This window comes from Solea solea, chromosome 8 (genome assembly GCF_958295425.1).
Source record: "Solea solea chromosome 8, fSolSol10.1, whole genome shotgun sequence".
Lineage (NCBI taxonomy): Eukaryota > Metazoa > Chordata > Actinopteri > Pleuronectiformes > Soleidae > Solea > Solea solea.
This window is the reverse complement of record NC_081141.1, coordinates 26,816,876-26,837,333: the sequence shown is the minus strand read 5'-3', so window position 1 is coordinate 26,837,333 and position 20,458 is coordinate 26,816,876. Positions and strand designations below refer to the sequence as shown.

The 20,458-nt window shown below is 40.0% G+C and overlaps 1 protein-coding gene across 1 annotated transcript; it reads right to left on the bottom strand.

The window, feature by feature from the left end:
- Nucleotides 1-1,146: 1,146 nt before the first annotated feature.
- On the bottom strand, nucleotides 1,147-20,015 carry vps37ba (VPS37B subunit of ESCRT-I a). The gene is made up of 4 exons (XM_058635365.1): nucleotides 19,810-20,015; nucleotides 13,067-13,238; nucleotides 6,414-6,496; nucleotides 1,147-4,762 (listed from the first exon to the last, which is right to left on the bottom strand). The coding sequence occupies exons 1-4, from the start codon at nucleotides 19,912-19,914 to the stop codon at nucleotides 4,271-4,273; spliced, it is 852 nt and encodes a 283-aa protein (XP_058491348.1). The 5' UTR covers nucleotides 19,915-20,015; the 3' UTR covers nucleotides 1,147-4,270.
- Between the last annotated feature and the right edge of the window lie 443 nt (nucleotides 20,016-20,458).

Sequence of the window (20,458 nt, the reverse complement as noted above, 5' to 3'; positions counted from 1 at the left end):
ATACTAGCTGTACCTTAAGACAATATGAAAAGATTAAAATGTTTAATTTACAGTTTTAAAGTAGAATTCTAAAATATATGTACTATACCTAAGTCCAAGACAGACATTAAGTCTCACAATATGTTAATGTTTTTCATGAGTTTTCATATTTAAAAAAGTGCTTCAAGCGTTCATGTGAAAGGTTTATTAAATACAGTTGTTTGGATTTGATTAGAACAAGATTAAAATCAGCCACTTTTCTGTACTGAAGCTTGTTTTTTCTCATAAAACAGAACCTCTAATGGGGAACACAATCTCTCAGTGACCCATTTGTAGGGAATGTGCTGCCTTTAAATGATGATGATGCACATTTTGTGCATATTTTAAGATAATATATAACCCACATGAGTCACTATTTTCTTTGTGTTCCATGTCAGTGAATCATTTTTCCTGCACTTTAAATGTGTCTTGAATGCAGCATTATTCAAAACACATGTTTCTTGGACCTATACCCGTGTGTGTGTGTGTATAAATTATATATATATTCTTATATTCAATATCTCTTTAGGACATTTTCTGGTATAAACACAAACCTTGTCAGGACCAGTAGTCCTCATTGAGAGACCAAAACCTGGTCCGAATGAGGCAGAACCTCATTTCTGAGGAACTGGTTAGGTTTAGAGCCAATATATGAATTGGGGTTTGGTTAAGGTAAGGGTTATGCATTAATTGGTTACATTTAAGGTTAAGGATAAGGCTTTGTTTAGGCTTTCCATGTACATGGAAGTCAATGCAGTGTCCTGAGCCATGTACCAGAATCCTTAATAAAGGTTATTTTAAGGGATTTTGCATTTATTGAGTAGAACTGTCTTGTTGCACCATTGATACAAAGAAATTAGATATAATGGAAGATATTTAAATATGAATTTAGAAGCACATATTGCTTATAAATGCTTAGGCCAACATTAAATTATTGTCAGGTTACTTTTCACAGTAACAAAAGTGAAAACTTAAATTCATTTCCAAGCCACGAACACTAGGTGGCAGTCTTGTTGCATTCTCTAAAAAAAAAAAACAGACTGGGTGTAAACTACATCCTGAAAAAAATGAAACAATGAGGCATGAGATGTGTTCAGTGTGTCATAATAACAAAACAATACAAAATAATACAAAAATGTGAGATTTATTGAACTTGAAAATAGCATTAAACTCCACTTACACATTCATTATAAGTAAATTTACCTACAACATTACACTGAAAATATCACCAACCACATATAAAACCACGAATACAGTGGATCAGTTCAAATGTAAAAAGCAGCTCGAATGGCTAAAGCAAAAAACAAAAACAAAAAAAAAAACGAGGGGGGGGAGTTCTGAAGAGAAGAATCTTCAGTCTGAACACAAAGAGCAAAGGCCATGCACAAAACCAATATCTATGTTAGTTATTACAACTGCTGGTTTATATAAAAGCTCCTGCTCCCTCTCGCGGCTTTGCCCGCTGATAAATATGCTCCGTCCGTTCTGTGGTCAACGTCTTTGCCTTGAGGTGAAACACGATCACCGTCACTGAGATATATGATGCTAAACATTTCAGAGCCCTGTTGTTGTTCTTTATCCAAGTAAAACAAACAAATAAACAAACAAAGAAAAAGAAAAGAAAGGGGGTACGTGTGAATTCACCTCAGGCAAGTTTCAGCACAGAGGAGGAAGAACGGAGGCGAAGCATTAGCACCAGCACCACTAGGCAAACCGCCTGAGGGTGTCTCGTCTTTTCTGGCACATGCACACGTTCACTCTACTCTGGCCTTTCTGCTTCTGGTGCGAGAGCAAAACCTGACAGACCGAGTCACACGGTGCACTCTTCTTCTCAGCTGTCTGGTGGCGGCGGAACATCAGTGGCAGGGGAAGAGGAAGAGAATAAATGCTTGGTGGCGGCTAAACACGACACGACACGGGAGTGATCAGCAGGACGCCGTTACACGTCACTTCAAATGTAGGCACTCGTGGCTCGTCGACAGTGCACGGCGACAGCAGAACCAGGACGAGAAAATAAACTGACTGACTTTAAAACAGAGACAAGTTCCTCTGGGAGAAATCTGGCTCACTTAAGTTAGAAAAAAGTGTTTCAGCTCAGAAACCACAAACTGATACGTTAGAAAGGAACAACGGTAGAGAACGAAACAACAAAACAGGACCACAGCTGAATAGTTAGAACATAACATGGTGTGGCTAATCTTTGGTGCTCAGTGTCGCAGAAAACTGAACTGACTACATCCATACCATGTTTTCCTAACCTGGGTGAACTCAGCCGAGTCCGCCAGCGATTTGATTTCCAAGGGAACCAATCGCAAACCCGTGCTGGGTTAGAGGCGGGATTAATGGGACGACAACAGAGAAGCAACAAGTCGTTAGATCTCCATCTCTCGTCGAAAACTACGACAAGAAAATGTGTTGACGCGTCTGCCGTCGCTCGGAATACATCATCCAGGTCATTGGTCTGATTTGTTGTAGTTCTATCCGATTGCATACAGAAACTCATACGTTTTCTATTAAAAGCCACATTTTCGGATTCAAATAATCTACGTCCTGACGACACCACGTGACCGTTCAGGCGCACCAGGCAAAATGGGAAGCGGACTCTCTCTCTCCTCTGTGGTCGTTTGCTTAGTTTCAGAAAGCATTACTAGCGAGAAAACAACAAGGAATTTGTAAGGAGACTGACGACAAGGTGAAACTGAAAAGTGTTAATGAAGATTTTCGTACCACAGAGACCTTTGACAGTGGGAGGGGCTGATGCTTAATGCTAGAGGTCGCTAACAGAGGTTATGGCGATGTTGCTAATGTTGCTAAAGTGGATTGCCCCCCCCCCCCGCAACCTCGTACGAGAGCTCTTTTTTTAGGCCGTGTAGTGTTTGAGCTGAACGCATAGATGTGATTTGCTTGGCTAGCACCTTGTTTGTTTGTGTTTTTGCATAGCGTATTTTGACTCGACTGGCCCTGGCGCTGGGGGGCGGAGCCTGACGCTGCTTTCAAAGTGAACGAGCAGCATTTGGGTTGATTTTATCGAACTAAAAGTGAACTTCTACATTCTGGAGTTCTCTTAAACGCCGGAACTTGTAAGTGTTTTTAAATAAAAAACAAAACAAAAGTAGCATGGATGTAGCCTTAGATCCAAAGATCTGTTTGGCATAACTTCCAATTCCAACAGAGGGCGATAAAGACAACATACATTATAAAAAAAGGAGTGTTTGCATCACAACAGGAACCCACACTGAACAAACGACGCACATCTGAACTGTATGGCTAAGCACAAATCCTTCATTTCAGGCAAGGCTTCGAAAAAAGGCTTGGTGATTTGTTTTAGTTTCAGCCACTGATCGTCTTCTTTTCTCCGTCTTCCAACTCGCTTCAGACTTCCGCCCAGAGACCGACTGAGTGCGAGAGTCGGGGCCATCTGGGACCAGGCGGGTCTGGACTCTCTTTAGAACGTTAACCAAAGCCCTCCGTTACACGTGAATCAGTCTATCCTGGCTATTATTATCATAACTCCGTTAGTACTATAATCATATCAAGAGTTGCTGAAAATTCAAATATCTCTATGTACCTTGTGAATGTTTATATATTAATAAAAAGAGAGGGAGGAAAAAGGAAGAATAAATCACAGCATAGATGCAGTCCGCCTGAATATATTCCTGGAGAGATTTTTTTCATCAGAACTGCACAGTAATCAGGGTCTCTCTTTGTTTGCATATACAATACCAGTTAAGAGGAGTACGCTGCAGATGGAAAAGGACAAATCGAACCCTTTTTTTTTTTTTCTTTTGTATTTGAGTGACTTTAGTGTTCCCTGAAAGCTGGAGGAACTTGAAGGTTGAAGGGAGCGGAGACTCTGAGATGTCACAGGCCCAGCAGAGCATGAGGGCACAGCCTGGAGACAACAAAGTGCTGATAAATGACAAAGTCCAGGCTCAGTGACCCAGTGAGGAGCGACACTGGTGTCGCTACAGCAGCCTGCGTCAGGTGCTTTCCCTGAAGGGAGAGTCGAGGTTTGTCAGTTAGTCGGGAGTGTCGATGACGGGAATGAGAGAGTGCAGAGATGATTTGAGATCTGCTTCGGTTGAACATGACCAGACCAGCCAGCCCAGGGTCTGCCCTCTTCTGTCGTGAATTGGTCATTAAATCCGAGAAGGCAGACGACAAAGAAACCCAGTCCTCAGAGGGGTCCCAGTGGTGAAATAGTCCACGACACACGCGCTGCGTCCTCCTCCGAGGGGAAACTGCTTTTTATCTACTGCATGATGAAGCCAGGCTGCGGGGCCATGCGAGGTGGAGGCCTCTGTGGCAACGCGGGGGGATACTGAGACAGGAAGTGACTGGGGTAGCCAGAGGAACCACCGGGGTAAGGCTGGCCTGTCCTGGGAGGAATCGGCGGGTATGGCGAAGCGGAGTAGAAGACGGGAGGCAGAGGAGCGTCCGTCGATGCTTGGTTGGGATTTAGAATCGGGGCTGGCTGTGAAGGAGGGAGAGGAGGTTTCCTCCTGGGCTGAGGGACAGGGGAGGAGCCGTTGCTGGAGTCGCTGAGGAGGGAGGCCGCGGCCGACACGTCCTGAGATCGGGAGCTGGGAACCGACACCTGAGGGAGACGCTGGCCCTTCATCACCATCTCCTGAAGCTTCTCGATTTTTACTCTTCTCAAGTGGGCCAACTTCCTCTTATTATGATAAGCGTCGATGAAGGCGTCCAGGGTCATGTCGCCGTCCAGGAAGGAGTCGGCCATGTTCTGTCGACAAAAGAAAGAAGAATTTAACAGTTTTACAGTAACACTGTGTTGAGAAAAGGTCAATATAAAGCCGTTTCTCAAAGGTCAAAGTCAGTGACAATACACTGAAAATACTGGAATCTAAAATATTATGAGATATCTACACTAAAAAAAAACCAGGTCAATTTCTTTTGTAAAACACAGGTGACAAAGCCTCAATGGAGGTCTGCACTCTCCTGTTTCTCCCATCAATTATCTTCACTTCGTCACACAGTTCTTACGTGAGAATGTGGTTACACAACAGGTCAACATCTCCGTACAATAGAGAAACCCGGCTATTATTGCTTTAGACAAAACCTTTTAGCACCGCTGATGTTCTATTGTTGTTCATCCAGTTTCACTAAACCCTGTGTGACACTTATGTAAGTGTCTAACCTGAAGATGAACACATGACAACAGTCCGGAAAGACGACTTATAATTACGTGATGGTTAAATGACAATTTACAGTAAAATCAAAAGAAATGTGTTGACTGATGTGGACAAATGAGCGGAACTTGATGTATTATTGTGCTATTAACTTCTCTTTTTTATATGTATATGTGTGTATGTATATGTGTATATATATATATATATATATATATATATATATATATATATATGTGTGTATATATATATGTGTGTATGTATATGTGTATATATATATATATATATATATATATATATATATATATAAATATATAAATATATAACATGATCTCATCATGAGCTCTGAAACAAACCAGAAATAAAAAATGTATATATTTGCTGTTTTGTGGAGTCATTAAATGTAAATCTTACATTTAGCCCTATCATGCGTAAGAAGGCTAAGAGTGTTTCTCAATAACCCAAGTATGCAAGGATGTACTAGCATATTCGCCAAGTACGGGAGTACACAAGTACAGAGAAGTATGCATAATGAGAAACCTTAGAGGAGGTCTTTATAAAACTGAACAACACTGCACATCTGCTCAGCCTGACAGAGAAAACCCTGGATTCTCCGTTATGTAACAATTATTCCGCCCATAATATAATACAAATCCCTGCACCATAAGTACTTTGCACAAACTGTACACTTGTTGAGCTTAACTAAAGTTACATCTTCTTAAACATCTTACTTTAAATGTTATCTTTCTTAACGTAACTTTACATTTCTGCTCTTATCTTATATTAAAAAAGTGCCTGAAACCTATGTTGGTTTCACAGTTTTTCCACAGATCAATAAATTATACTGTCTAAATTAACTTATGTATTGACAAACCGATGGATTAAAGGCCACCTCAAACATGTTCTTAAAGAGAATTTACTCGGCCTAACCCTAACCCGGCACTGATCAACATTTTTTTAAAATGATATGGAGCAAACAACTAATTGTAAATAATCATTAGCTGCAGTCCTAATAATCACCCTCAAAATACGCAATTTATTTCTTGCTCTTACACCTAGAACTGTGACGTGTAGCTGTTGCGAGGATGTAAATTGTGACCTCTGTGTTTGCTCTGTTGCCCACATGCTCCAGCTACAGTCTCAGATTTAACAACACTGATGCTACTGTGGGAGTGGGGATCAGGAACTGGAAAAGCAGGTACATAATAAAAAATAACACGCTGGGAAACATGAAATCATCAAGCTTACCTCTGTCTCCTCCTCTATTTTGGCTCCCTCCGCCTGCAGCAGGGCCAGCAACGTGTCCAGGGAGGAGTTTCCCGAGTTGTGGTCTATGGAAAAAAACAACACAAATATTATTATTCTGCAATATTTTCAAACCATTCATTCAGTATAGTACATGTAATTATTGCTGGGATTCAAAGTCACAATAAACGAATGCCTTATGAAACGGACAGTGATGTTTTACAAACTTTAAACGTCCATGGAGTTAAATCTAATGCCTGTACATTAGCAAACTCTGGTGCAACAAGTGTGCCACATGCTACGCTTAAGCGAGTGTTATTTTGCGGTTATATGATACATAAGATACCATTTAACAATGTTTATGTCTCAAGACAACCATCACGGCATTTAGACTAGTGAGTGACCATCACTGGGTATCTCCTACAATAAAACATGCATCATGAGATCTGTGTACCAGCCAAAATAACAACTCCTCGCCTCTTTTATGAAAACAAATGTCAAAAGATGCTCGCGTACCATGTTTAAATTCGTGAAAACAGCACAGATGTAATCTCGATTAAGGGTCTATAATGTCAACAAAACAGCTACAGCTACATGCGTGACTAATAACAGGTTTTAATGAGCTCGTCACACGGAGCTGAGGGAAAACCTTCCAGTCATCCAAACAACCTGAACGCCTCTGTGTTTGCTGTGGACCGGCAAAGCCCTACTGAGTCAACTGAAACCAAACCGGTGCCTCCAAGGAGGAGGAGGAGGAGGTGTGTTTTGTTCGTGATCATAAGCAGGACTGAAGAGTCAAACACCCTCGCTGCTGACGCTGAAACCAGACACTCATCTCAACTACAGCACTGTCATCGCTCCTCAGCCAACGCAGAGCACACAACAGTATAGAAGATCTCTAATTACAGTCTAACGTGATTTGATATTCTTGGCGTCTTGCCGTACTTAGCAACCCAGTAAACAAAGATCTGGGAGCATGCATTTACATAGGGGGGACATGGGTTCAACACAGGTCAGCCTAGATTTTTACCACTCGCTGTCCATTGTTATGATTTAAAAGTGATAACTATTAAAAGTGTCTGTATCAGCAACTTGTGCGATGAAATAATATGTTAACACCCTTTTCTTGTCAATTCTCACACTGAACTGGAGCGGTTATCAATAGCTATAATAATGAAATACCAAAAATGTTATGTTCTTTTCTCAAGTCGAGTGAAAAATACAGGCCTATAAAGGTAAATTAATTTAGTAAAATAACTTCATTGCATTTAATTAAGTTCTTTTGTTCACATAAAAATACTGTACATCTTTCGTTTTGATTAAAACCTTGTGCTGTCCACATTTCTCTTCTCATTTTGGCTTCTTACACACAAACCTCCCCCAATAACAGCTATAAACAGTGTAGAATATATGGCCAGACCTGTAAGAGGCAACGCTACCACAGAAGTAAACCACAAGTGGAGATAAAGACGTCCAAACACCAAGAAGATTGACGTCTACCTGGATTAACGAGGTGGGGCCATGAAATCTTGGTTGTATACACAATAACGCAAGGGTGGCATTTAGAGATTTTTTTCACTCTGGGGCCCATTTGCCAGTTCAGTGTGGTTTAAAACAATGGTGCCTAGCTTCTTGTCAAGCCCCTTAAATGTCATCATCAAGAATAGCCTGGATTGTTATCAGGAGACGATAAACACGTCACCATCATTCATTTTAATGCTGTAACATTGTCCACTACAAATGACTCAGAAATGACTTGTACAGTAACAGCACAGCTCTGTGACGACTGTCCTCCAACACACGTTTCTATACTTAAACAAAACATAAAAAAAAAAGGACTGGGGATGAGTGATGGTGATGACGTGTGAGAAAGACAAGCAATACATTTTAATAGATCAAACAACGAGAATAAGGTGTTGACAAAAGGTTTGGCCTGAGCCACACTTCAATCCTTTCCCCGGACGTCAGCTTCAGGCTGCGTTTCCCACAACCACAACGTTCACGGCCGTTTCCCAGCTGTCTAAAAAAAAAAACAATATATGCCTCCACATGCCCCCAACTGTAATGATCACACCAATGAAGTATTCAAAGGGCACAGGTAGAGTTTCACACACCTTTGTCTTGCTGTTGTGACACTTCCAGCTAACTCACCAGGAACTGGAAGAAACAGTTCCAGGTATAAACGCAACATCAGGCTGGCTACATGTTTTTCTTGTGTGGGGGATGATTATAAAAACAAGACTGAAAATGTCTGTCAAATTGGCCGATTCAGTGGTGATTTATCTCGGAATTCTTGGCTCTGAAAACCCTCTAAAGACTGCAGCGTCACTCTCGCTCTAGAACAGAGAGTTTTCTCTCTCTCTCTCTCTCTCTCTCTCTCTCTGAGTGAACTCTCATTCCTCGCCTGTGTCTCGCCCTCTTTCCATAACAGGGCGGACTGTCAGGCTTATCAGCAACAGCACTCCTCCACACAAAGCTGCGATTCTCTGGCTGAGCAAGGAACCAGCCGCGCTCACAACACACACAGGCAGTGTGGACCTGGAGATCATGAGACGGCCATTTAGTAACTGAATACACTTTGACCTCTGATGTGACACCGAGGACTTTACACAGAAACAGAATGTTCCCTTTACGAGCTTTTTAGTTTTCCGTTCTTGAAAGATTCTTACGTAGACACGCATAAACCGCTCAAAATGTCTCTGACTCCTGTAGTATATATGACAGGCCAGTATGTGGCGCTGTAACTGGAGAAGAAGATGTGGAACGTGCACATAAAGCTTTAATTAATTTTATTGATATTTCAGTTTCCATACCAATTTTTCTAGGTTATGAAAGAGGATTTCACAGAACTAAAGCTGCAAATGGTATAAAATTAGGATCTCTTTAATCTGGTGCATAATTATTAAAAATAATATGACTAATATAAATAAAATGTGATCAATGTAATTACTTTAATGTACTTCATGCGACAGAGTGCAATTCTTTGGTGCATAAGTCAAAATATTATATCCTAAAATCACTGAAGGAAACAAACTAATTTGTCCTCCTGAGCGAACAATCACAAATACACAAAAAAGTATCTGAAATGTGGCGTATGGGCGTTTCTCTGATTCGACAGCAGAGATAATAATAAATTAGTAAATAAATCTGAACGCCGGTGTTAGCGTGACCGGAACTAAGAGCTATCACGGTAAAGTCTCGCATGATTTCATTAGTTTCGAAAACAGGAAATTGTATTATTACAAGATCGAGCTAAGGGTTCTGTCAACCGCTAACGGATATTCTGAATAAAACTCAACATGTAGCGGGAAATTCATTTTTTGAACGCAGACCCAATTGTGTAAAAATGAAAACACAGCTGGCGACAGGAAATGCAAGAGCATGAGAGAGGAGGAGCTATGACATGATTGTTTTCCTAAAGTTGTCCATCAGTTGTATATGCGAAAAAAACACAACTAAACTTGTTCTTGTGTGTACAGGCCTTGAGGGGGGAAACGAGGTTTTTGGCCTGTCTTTCTCTCTGTCTCCCAGCCTGCTGGTCACTCCCTCCCTCACTCCCTCCCTCCCTCCCTCTGTCCTCTCCCACTCCGGCTGTTATACAGCAGCTTGCCTGGCAGCACAATGGCCCACTGTGGTGCTGCTGTTCTCAGAGTCAGTGGGTGGAGGTGGTGGTGGTGGTGGTGGAGTCCTGCCACTCTGGCCTCCAGAGCCTAATGGACAGTGAAGGGTAATGCAGAGGCCACATGTTTCCCAGAAGAAGGATGGAGCAGAGAGGTGGTGGGGCACACTAAGCTACTACACTAATGTTAACATTCTCTATCTGGGTCAAACGTCTATGTTTCCCCCCTCAACTCTCCGCCAGCTGATCTACAACAAATACACAAGTAGGGTGGCAAGTGCACAGAAGGCAGAGGAGGGGGGGGGGCAAAAACACCGGGTAACCTACATTTGACAAAAGCCACCGTTTGCTGACCACATACAAAACAACACACTGATGCATGGACTCTCCTGACTGAGACTTAATGTCCACAGAGACAGTGGACGGGACTGTCGACTCACTGCTTCAGAACGCAAAGGTTCACTGGATTAGCTGTATAAAGTATTATACCGATACATTTTCAAACGTGGTATGAAACACCATTAATATTACGGACTTGACTGGAAAACTACATTTAAATGTTAATTTATAAAATTACATATTACAATTAAATGACAAAATGTCATCATTTTTGTATGGAAAGTGTCGAATCTAATTTACTGCTGTATTTATGTAAATGTAAAAAGGTTGTGTACTTTGAACATGAAAAGCACAACATTGATTGTATACGTTTGTGAGTTACTACTTTAAATACTTTTACACACATTATCTTTTTATTTATTTACACAAAAATGTAAGAAAAAGGTTAATATTTACATCAATCTCCGCAAAGAAGTGTGTTTCTCTAATCATCCATTTCATTCTCCTTATTTTGTAATCATTATATAATTACATTTATAATTATTATTACCATTTCTATTATTATTAATTGACATCATAACCCTATACATTATACCTATACCATTTATTGTATATGGAGACTAACTCATTTGTACATTTCAAAAAGCCCAAGGGAGGATACCTGATTTATTTTGATCTTTGGTTGTTTTAGAATGAGATTTTCTTTACATTTATAGAAAGAGAATATTTTATCCAATTTAATGTCCAATTTTCTTGTTTTGCCGTTTCTTCCTAGAGAACTATCACTATGAATTTGTGAGAGTGTAGACGCTGCGTAGTCATCTTTGTATCTTATTTTCTCTGTGTCTTATAAGAACGCACTTAAGATAAACAAATCAATATACATTTACATTTGTTTTGAATCTAGTTTTTAAAAACAAGCTGCTCTCAGATTCCTCAATCCTTCAGTCAAACTTTTTTTTTCTATCAGCGTAGCAGAGTCGTGAATGGCTGTTGTGCTATTTTGAGAGGGCTGCTTGGCAACCGGCGTGTCAACAAGGTCACAAGTATTGGCGCAGTGTCTTCTTCACACACTAGGAAGTACTGTGAAGGTGTGTCATGGGGGGGGGGGGGTGTGTCTGCTTCATATCCTGCAGTGGAGTTCTGAAACAGACTGAACAGAAATCTTCAGAAGCTTCGACACCATGACCAGCACAACTATGACAGGGCGTCTGGTAACACGGCCGCTGGAGGCTTTTACGGAAAACGTGGGAACTGGTGAAACCGGTCTCTGCAGCAGCAGCAGCAGCAGCGTGGTCACACAGAACAAGAACAAAACAATGTGCGGAACAAAAACTGACGCACGCAGCTTGGATCCTAACTTTAACCATTACCACAACTCAAAGCCCTAAACCTTAACTAGTTCTTTAGGAAATGAGGTTCCCCCTCATTAGGACCAGGTTTTGGTCTCCATGAGGACTACAGGTCCTGACAAGGTCACCGTTTATGACAGAAAAAAAAGGTAAACAAATTATCGAAGAGGATCACTCTAAACTGAACTTGTGATACAATCAGTTTTATCACAGTGGACACTTAATGATGCACTACATTCAAAATGGGATTATGGTAAATTATGTCATTTTAATTTACACACTTGATTATACAATTTAAACTTATGTAAGCATGTAGAATAAACAAACTAAAACTAGTTTCATAAGTTATTATGTCAGTTACATTTAAAACTGACTTAATAACTCTGCGTCAGTACGGTGGATAAAATTACATTTAATTGCAATTACTGTACAGCAATTATGTTTAAGCTGTGAAATTAAAGTGACACCTATACTTATTTCATATTTATATACAAACGTTCACACACTGGTGATTAGTATACAATGTTTGTATGATCATTATATACAGTATCATGGATCATTTTATTCTATTATTATTCTATTTACATTCTTGAAGGACTGTAAATCAGGCGATTTGTTTAAAGTATTCAGATTTGGAATTTACTCAGGATTTAAAACAATCGGACAGAAATTTAACATTACAATTATAATGAAAAATTTGTCACAAGTTCGAAATTTGCTGCCAAAAACAAGATTTCTGATTGTTTCAGCTTCTTAAATGTGAATATGTTCTGGTTTGTTTGCTCCACATAACAAATAAATCATTGAAACTGAATTATTTTGGTATGAGGACAAAAACAAGACGTTTGAAAAGATAATAATTTTCAGGTTTGACAAACACTGATTTTCTGTCATTTTATGGACAAAACGATTACTTGATTAATCGAGAAAATGATCGCCAGATTAATGGATTATGAAAATAATTGTTAGTCGCAGCTCTAATCTGCTATATAGGTAGAAAACATCACGATACGATCAGTCAAAAAACTCTGGATTAGATGTATGGACAGAAAAAGAAATTTATGAAACCCTAAATGATCAGAAAACCCGAAAAATGTCAATACTTTCGTGAGCACAGACTGTAGCTGCAGTGACATTATAACTGAGTCATGTTGAGCGCTGATGTTAAACTGCTTAGTCATTATCAGACAGATTGTATGGTATGTGTCTGTGTTTTTTTTGGTTCACTTTCTCATGTATCAGTTGTCAATGACTTCACGGACAAGAGTGTGTTCCAATTTCTCAAAGAGCCGACCAACATTAAAAATTCAAGATAGAGACTGATCAATAAAAAATGCTGCCCGTACCGAGCGTGGACTTGCGAAGCTGGTAGGACTCGAAGCGCTCCTGCAGACAGCTGTAGCGCTTGGTGAGCTGCTCCTTCTTGTGCTCCAGTCTGGGCTGCAGGTCCAGGTTCTTCTCAGCCAGGGTCCGGTTGTTGGCGAGTGTCATGTCTTTGCTCTGCTGGACGCCCTGCATCTGTGGAAGACGACAAGAGAGTGTCCAAAACGTCAGGAACCTTTGTCAGGACAAAAAGATCTTTATTACAGTCTGGACTTAAATTTATGAAATATGTCTCTATGATTCATTCAGAAAAAAAGAAAGAAAAAAGTAAAAGGTTACTGAATATAATCCATGAATCATTACGCTTAATTTGCCAGTTTTCACACTACACCCACAATCCTCTTTAGGAAGACAAATCATGACCACACATTCATCTTCTCCTTACACCGCCAAAATATAATAAACCCTCATCATTGAAGCAAAAGCAACTGATGGTTTTGGTTTCTGGCTCATTTGTTTTGCTTTTAAAAACAGATTTGTCGTTTCAAACCAATATTCTCCAAAGTTGGCATTGGTTGTTGAGCAATTCATTCACTAGAGGGCCGCACAAAGAGTAACTGATAAGAAGAAGAAGAAGAAGAAGAAGAAATATGGCGACAGTGGAGATTATTTTGACAATCCAAAAAAAAATATATTTTTTAAAATGTTTACCACCATGCAGATAAAAGAAAGCTCCCCCTAATGGGAATAGTGAAACTAGCTATGCGGGCAGCACGATTTATCACAAAAGAATCAAACTCTCAAACGCAAAATACAAATTGAAAGTCGACACAATTATTTGATAAAATGTTGTCACGCTGTGGGAATTGAACAGCCCAAAATGTTTGTTGACAACTCCCAAAAAATGTCAATTAATCATGATCTCAAAATGATTTTTTAAAATGAAAATAACAGTTGAAAAGATGCAAAAACAGTTAAGCTGCACCAGTTATGAAACATAGCGCAAACGCAACACCTGTCAAAATAACTGCATATGAACCATGAAGGAACAAAAACAACAACCATGTTATTCTCAAAGGTTTGTTTGAAGAGGAACAAAATCCAGAAATACTTCCAATAAAATTGGAAAGAGACTTTGTGGTTTGCCCGAAAGACAACCTGGAGAACTTCCTCGTAACAAAAAAACAAACCAACTAGCACTCCTTGTTGTCTTTGGTGAGGAATGATGGGGCTTCACTCACTTTAAAAGCAAGTTTAAACAAAAACAATGAATACAAGTGCAACGTTCTCACATGCTACAGAACAGAGGAGGATTTACCCAAAAATAACTTAAGCGCTGTCACTTTTCAAATGACTCAATTTACACAACCGGGCCGACATGTTGGCAGTGCAAACATGAGCAGGAACGGGGCGAGAACGTGTGGGAAAAACTCTATAAATACACTATCGTGTAGAGAGGGTGATGATGGAATATTCTTTAAGTGACCGTGTGGTGGTCAGACTGAAATTACACACACGAAAAGCAGCAACAACTACACTCAGAACCATCATATCCTGGGATAACCCGTGCCTTCACTCGTTCATCGTGGGCCGCTGAGGAAGCAGAACTGAAAATAGCATGTTTAACTGCAGGCTGCTGCTGTCAAACCAAACACATAATTGTTTGCTGGCTGCCAGTGTTTCACTTCATCTCTATAAAAGGCCGGTGCGGAATAATGAGGAATGTAGGTTATGAGCTACAGTAGTTAGTCTGAGGACCACAGACAGACAGACCTGCAGATGTGGAGAAGTGATAAAAGTAATAAAACCACAATTAGACACACGTGTCTGGAAACTTTACTGACAAAACGAGAAGAGGAAAAACATGTTTTTGAACCTTTGAGAGAGAGAAACTTAAAAAGGAGAAACAAAGGAAACTGGCTTGAAGACTCTGGATTAAAAACATGAACAAATATTTTTAGTCTCCACTTTTGAAAATGTAAATAACATTGAGTCACTGGGCTGTCTGCCTTCTCATTGTTGCTTCCAATATATAATGTTATTACAGATACATCAGCATAGATGCTGACTAAGTATTGTATTTTTTGTTTCAGTGAAATTAATACAGTGTTTAAACACAGACTAGCAGATTCCTAATTTACTAAATGTCCCACATTGTGCCTATAATTATTATATATATCCAATTATTCCAGTTGACTCAGATGAGTTATTTGTGTTTGGGGGAAAAAAAAAGATAAATGTTACCAAGTCAGTAAAATTAAAATTTTTCATCCACAAGTAAATCATTTATAAATAAACAACCTGTTATTATTCTTATTGAAAATACTATATTGTTATTGGTGTGAAAGCAATGTACTGGACTACAATGTAAAACATTATTGTACTTTGAGACAAACTATGACGTTTTCTAGAACCTTTATTCTATTTGTCAAAGGGACGTTAGGGTATGTTTTCCTTAAGTTTCCCCTTAAATTCCAATTTCAGCACCATTACAGACTCCCAACACTTAAAACTTGTTTATTTCATCTTAGACACCTTTATTGTGATGTTGTCAACCATTTTGATTCATTTGTGTTTTTTGTGATTAAAACAAGTTTGTGGAACACAGAACAACACATTTAAACATTTTCTGACATTTTACAGACCAACCAAATAAATGAGAGGATAATCGACACTTTAACATTTTAACACTTTAAACCGGCACTGACGCTGGGTATTTTCAAGACGCTTTTCCTGCCAACATGGAGGTGTACAAGCAAACTGAGTCACAAAACATCCACGGCTCAATAAAGAGTCTGTCTGCCTCTGCCGTTGGGGACACGTTTGGCCATTTACTAAGGCAATCAATACACAAACACACTTATGGGGTAGTATGTTCAATTTCTGCCTCCTAAAAGTGACACACACTGGACCTTTGGAGGTTAGTGGGCAGTAGACAGTACACAGGTAGGACAGGTGTTAGGGTTAGTTCTTAAAGAATGGGACAAACAGAATGTAAACAAGTTCATGGAAGCACTATTTGCATTATTTAAAAAGGGCAACACATGGGCGTTTGTCAGTGTGCGTGTGTTTTGCTAAATGAGATCATCATTGCCCGCGGCAAAGCATGTGCGCCTGAGAGACGACGTTTGTGTTCGTACACACACAACAGCTGTAAACTCAGCGCTTCTCAGCACTCTTGGGTTTCACTCAGTGCCTCATGACACCCACTTTGCCTTTTGTCGCCATTCAGAGCGTTATTAAACAAGAATTCCACAGACAGTTCCACCTTTGGCTCAGACATGTCTTTACTTGGCTCGATTTGTCCATCATCTCCACAACCTTGTGACCGAGTTAAGACAACAACTGCTGTGTCATGACGATAAACAAGTCCCTCCCTCCCTCTCTCTATCTCTGTGTAACTTATGGGAAGAGGAAAACGAAACCATGGAGACAATCAGACATGGGTGTGGAGCAAAAACAGAGCCGACAACACAACAGGCTGCCTCACAGCACTGCATTCATCCAAAAAGACTAAAAATATCATACTGTGTTCTTGCTTTTGTGAGGAAGAAATGGATGTGGTGCAAATACAGTAGCTTACAGTTTCCTCACTTGAATCTCAAAAGAGCCTTGTTTTCCCCCTGTAATTTATCTTCCATTTTAACAAGTGCTTGCTTCCTAACTATTGTCCATTAAAACCACAGCACCATGACAGCAGACACACAAGAAGAAAAAAAAGACTGCTGTGCCCTGACAGTGAGTTTAATGTTTGTAATTACTGAGCTGAGTGCAAGCTACAGGGTGAGAGAAGGAAGAAGAGAGTGTTTCCTGATGAGTTCGCACTTTGCAGTAAAACCAAACATCAGGGCTGTGGACAGGCTAATCCGTCCAGTAGGACATTAAGACAGACTAAAGCTGTGTTTTCATCTAGTGGAATGGTTCAGTTTGGTACAGTATGGTACATATTACCATGTGGAATAGTACAAGAATAACCAGCCTCTAGTGTTCAATTTTTTGGCACCCTTTCCTTGGGGGTACCAGAGTAAAATGTATGGTACGGTCAGGGTGGAGCTAGACCTGCTTGTTGTCGTCGCACCGGTACAATATCAAGATAATCATCTCGCTATAACGTGGCCATGGTACACAACTCACGCCCCCAACTACCAAGTTAAATTTAAACACACAGCTTAAAAAGGACATACACGAAAACAGGTTGAGGAGAATGCGCTTATGTTTGTTATAGTATCGGCTTTTGAGCCACACGGAACCTATGTTTTGGAAGCAGTGAAACTAATATTTTTTTAAAAGGGTCCAAGAGTGGGAAAATTCATATATACAATTAAAACACTAGTTTGGAGAAAACCATGATGTTGTAGTCGCCACCTTCTTCCTCTTGTGTTTTAGAGATTGTTTGAACCCTTCACTTAATGATAAAGTTGATTTACTTCCCCCCCTTAGTCACTCTGTCATGGTTAATTCTGTCTGTTTCTATGGTCGTATATATTTTAATAAAGCATGCTCAACATCTCCTTCTCCGTTTTTGGTGCATTTCTTTGGTGCAGCGTTACAGCGCCACATATAGGCCTGGCATATGTACTATAGCGTTTTGAGGGGAGTGTGTGGATGAAACAATGCCTTGTTTGCAGAAAACTTCATAAGAACAAAAAAGATCATATAGGGCTTCATACGTACAAAACCGACTCTAACGCTGTAGTATACATAGGCCTGTATGTGGCGCTGTAACGCTGCTACAATAATACACCAAAAAAGCAGAGAAGATGGCATGGAGCTAGCGTGCTGTGTACAAACAAAAAAGGAAGCAGACAACAACAAAGATGGCGACAGCTAATGGGTGGGGCTATGACATCACCATTTTCCCAAAGTTGCATCTTGATCGTATACACAAAATAGCATTTTAGGGCCTATAATGTAAATTACTATTTTGGACAGTGTAGCCTCATGGGAAATAATCACAAGCACAAATCCTCTATTAAAAAATCCTATTACTTTCTCAGCCAACTGTCTTGATTAACCAAATTTCTGCCCGTGATAAAAAAAAAACCTTTTGCAGGAGTAGGACTTGTAATCGCTGTGTGTGTGGAAAAACCGAGGCTTATCAGGTAGCTTATCAGGACTTATGACGCAGTGAAAAGCAGGTACACATTAATTGGGAATTGCTGAGTCCTTGTGCTGCTGGAGCAAGGCCAGGGTCAGAAGAACCTGAGCCAAAGCCACAAGTGCGAGTGTGTGTCAGTTCACGTTTCTGTGCCAACAGGCTCTCAAAACATGCAGCACAGTCCGAGAACAGCTCTGGATTTATTTATCAGGTGTATATTATGAACTGTATCCCCACACAACACTTTGCTGTGTTGAATTTTAAGTTCCAAATGTTGCATACGACTGAAGAAGTGCTCTCTTAATAATGAATCGATGCAGAAAAAAAAAAATAATCTGGTAACTAATTTGGTAACTAATCACTGAACAACACTAATGGTATGTTCTATTAAAAATAATATATACACTTATATATATTGAATACATTTAACAGGTCATCAAAACAAAGTTTTAGTGACTTAACACCGTTTATCATATTTCTGGAATTTGACAAACCGTAATTTTATAATAACTGGCTGGTTAATAAATAATCTGACAACGCAGATTATCTAGAAATGGCTAATATAGTCAACAAAACATCACAAAGCACATACAACAGTGTAACATGTATTCTGCTGTGTCAGGAGCCAATACCAATACCAAGTAGCACATCAGCTCTGCCAAAGTGCTGATGCCATGAATTAGTCTTGGAGTTAAATCAACATTTATCTGAGTATTTACAGAATAACAAAGAAATAGCAGAGCAGTACATGTTGGTTAATTTATGCATCTCTAGTCACTTTGGCCTGTCCCAGCCACTTACTGTGTTGTTCTCAATATTTCTCTATGAATAGTATTTTTTACACTCATTAAAATACACCACGTTTTCAAAAGAAATAATTCTGACGCATCAATAATGAATTATATAATCGAATCGTAGCCCTGTGAATCATAACTGAACCGAATCGTGAGGCTTGTGAAGATTCTCACCCGAACAGGTGTAAATTAAGAATTAGGCACAGGTTTAGTCCGCATTATAACACCTAGTGCGTTTAATTAAAATCTCTTATTGTCATACAGCTGTGTGTTAAGTCTTCGGCTGGTTGTGTGTGCTGAGCCGGTGAACGAGGCCTGTTTAACACGAGGCTGTTAAGTTGTGTTTTCCTCGGAAGCGCCCGTCCGTGCCCACAGTTAACTCAGCCATAAATTGGTGGATTTGTGAGTGAAGTTTGGTGCGACGACCTGACCCTGACAGAGGGGAGTGGGAGTGGGAGCAAGGCCAGTCAGTACTTGTGTTGTTCTCTGGTAAAGACTCGGCATTAAGAACGCCATTATCTCCTTCTTCAAAGTCTTTATTAAACACAAACGAGCCTGTTGTGTGTAGAAGAAGAAAAGGCGAAACGGAGCACGAATGTCGTAAATTGTGAAACCCCCCCTGTGGTAAAACTTGAGACAATGCTTTTCCAACCGCTCCGTGCCGAGATTAACGATTTAAAAAGGCGGTTTTATACTTCGAAAACGCTCGACTTTGAGTCACATGTTTATTATCGTGATGCTAAACGTGAGGGGACTTAAGTATTCCCGTAACATTTGCTAAGGTACCGTTCAGGAATGGACAACAAAGGGCTAAGGGGAAAAACACACACACACACACATACACTGGACCACAAAAGCCAACAGCTTCACGTACCTCGTCCATTTCCTGGATCATTTTCGTCAGTTTCTCGTCGTCCTCGAGGAATTCGTTGAGCTGCGTCATCGTGTGAGCGCCGAACTTGTTGGAGAAATTAGACATTTTCGCTGTGAGTGAGTGTGTTCTTCTCTCCCTGTGTTCGCCTCTCTCAGGTTGTGACAGCTGACTGAACTGAGCTGCTGCCTTCAGGAACTACTCACAGACTGAGGGCCCAGTGCTGCGTTCACGAGCATCACGGAAATCACGCACATCATCATCATCATCATCATCAACGCTCACTCATAAGTTAGAGCTACGTCGCGGATGTGACGTGTGCAGCTGCTTTTGTGTGGATTAAATCGTCATAATTACATTGTCTTTGGTAATAGCAAAGACATGTCTTTGGTTTGGACAGCTGTCTAATTTCCTTGTTAGTGCATATGCTGGGAAACTACTGTCGTTAAAATGATTGACAGAAATGCTTTTTTTGTTCTTGTTTTTTACTGCACTTAACTTACTCTGGAACAATTGTTAAAATTGTCTGTTGTCACAATAATAAATGTTGAAATTCTGTTTTTTTTAGCATACAGTATTCCAGTTTACTCTAATTTTGAACATAATAATAACAGTAAAAAAAATCACAGAATAAAGGCTTCTCCTTCGAGTT

What these genes read in the sequence shown, in the direction of transcription:
- vps37ba (XM_058635365.1), bottom strand. Translation starts at nt 19,914, where the DNA reads ATGTCTAATTTCTCCAACAAGTTCGGCGCTCACACGATGACGCAGCTC. An exon ending in TGATCCAGGAAATGGACGAG is followed by an intron (nt 13,239 to 19,809) that starts GTACGTGAAGCT and finishes CGTCTTCCACAG; the next exon opens with ATGCAGGGCGTCCAGCAGAG. An exon ending in GCTTCGCAAGTCCACGCTCG is followed by an intron (nt 6,497 to 13,066) that starts GTACGGGCAGCA and finishes TTTTTTCCATAG; the next exon opens with ACCACAACTCGGGAAACTCC.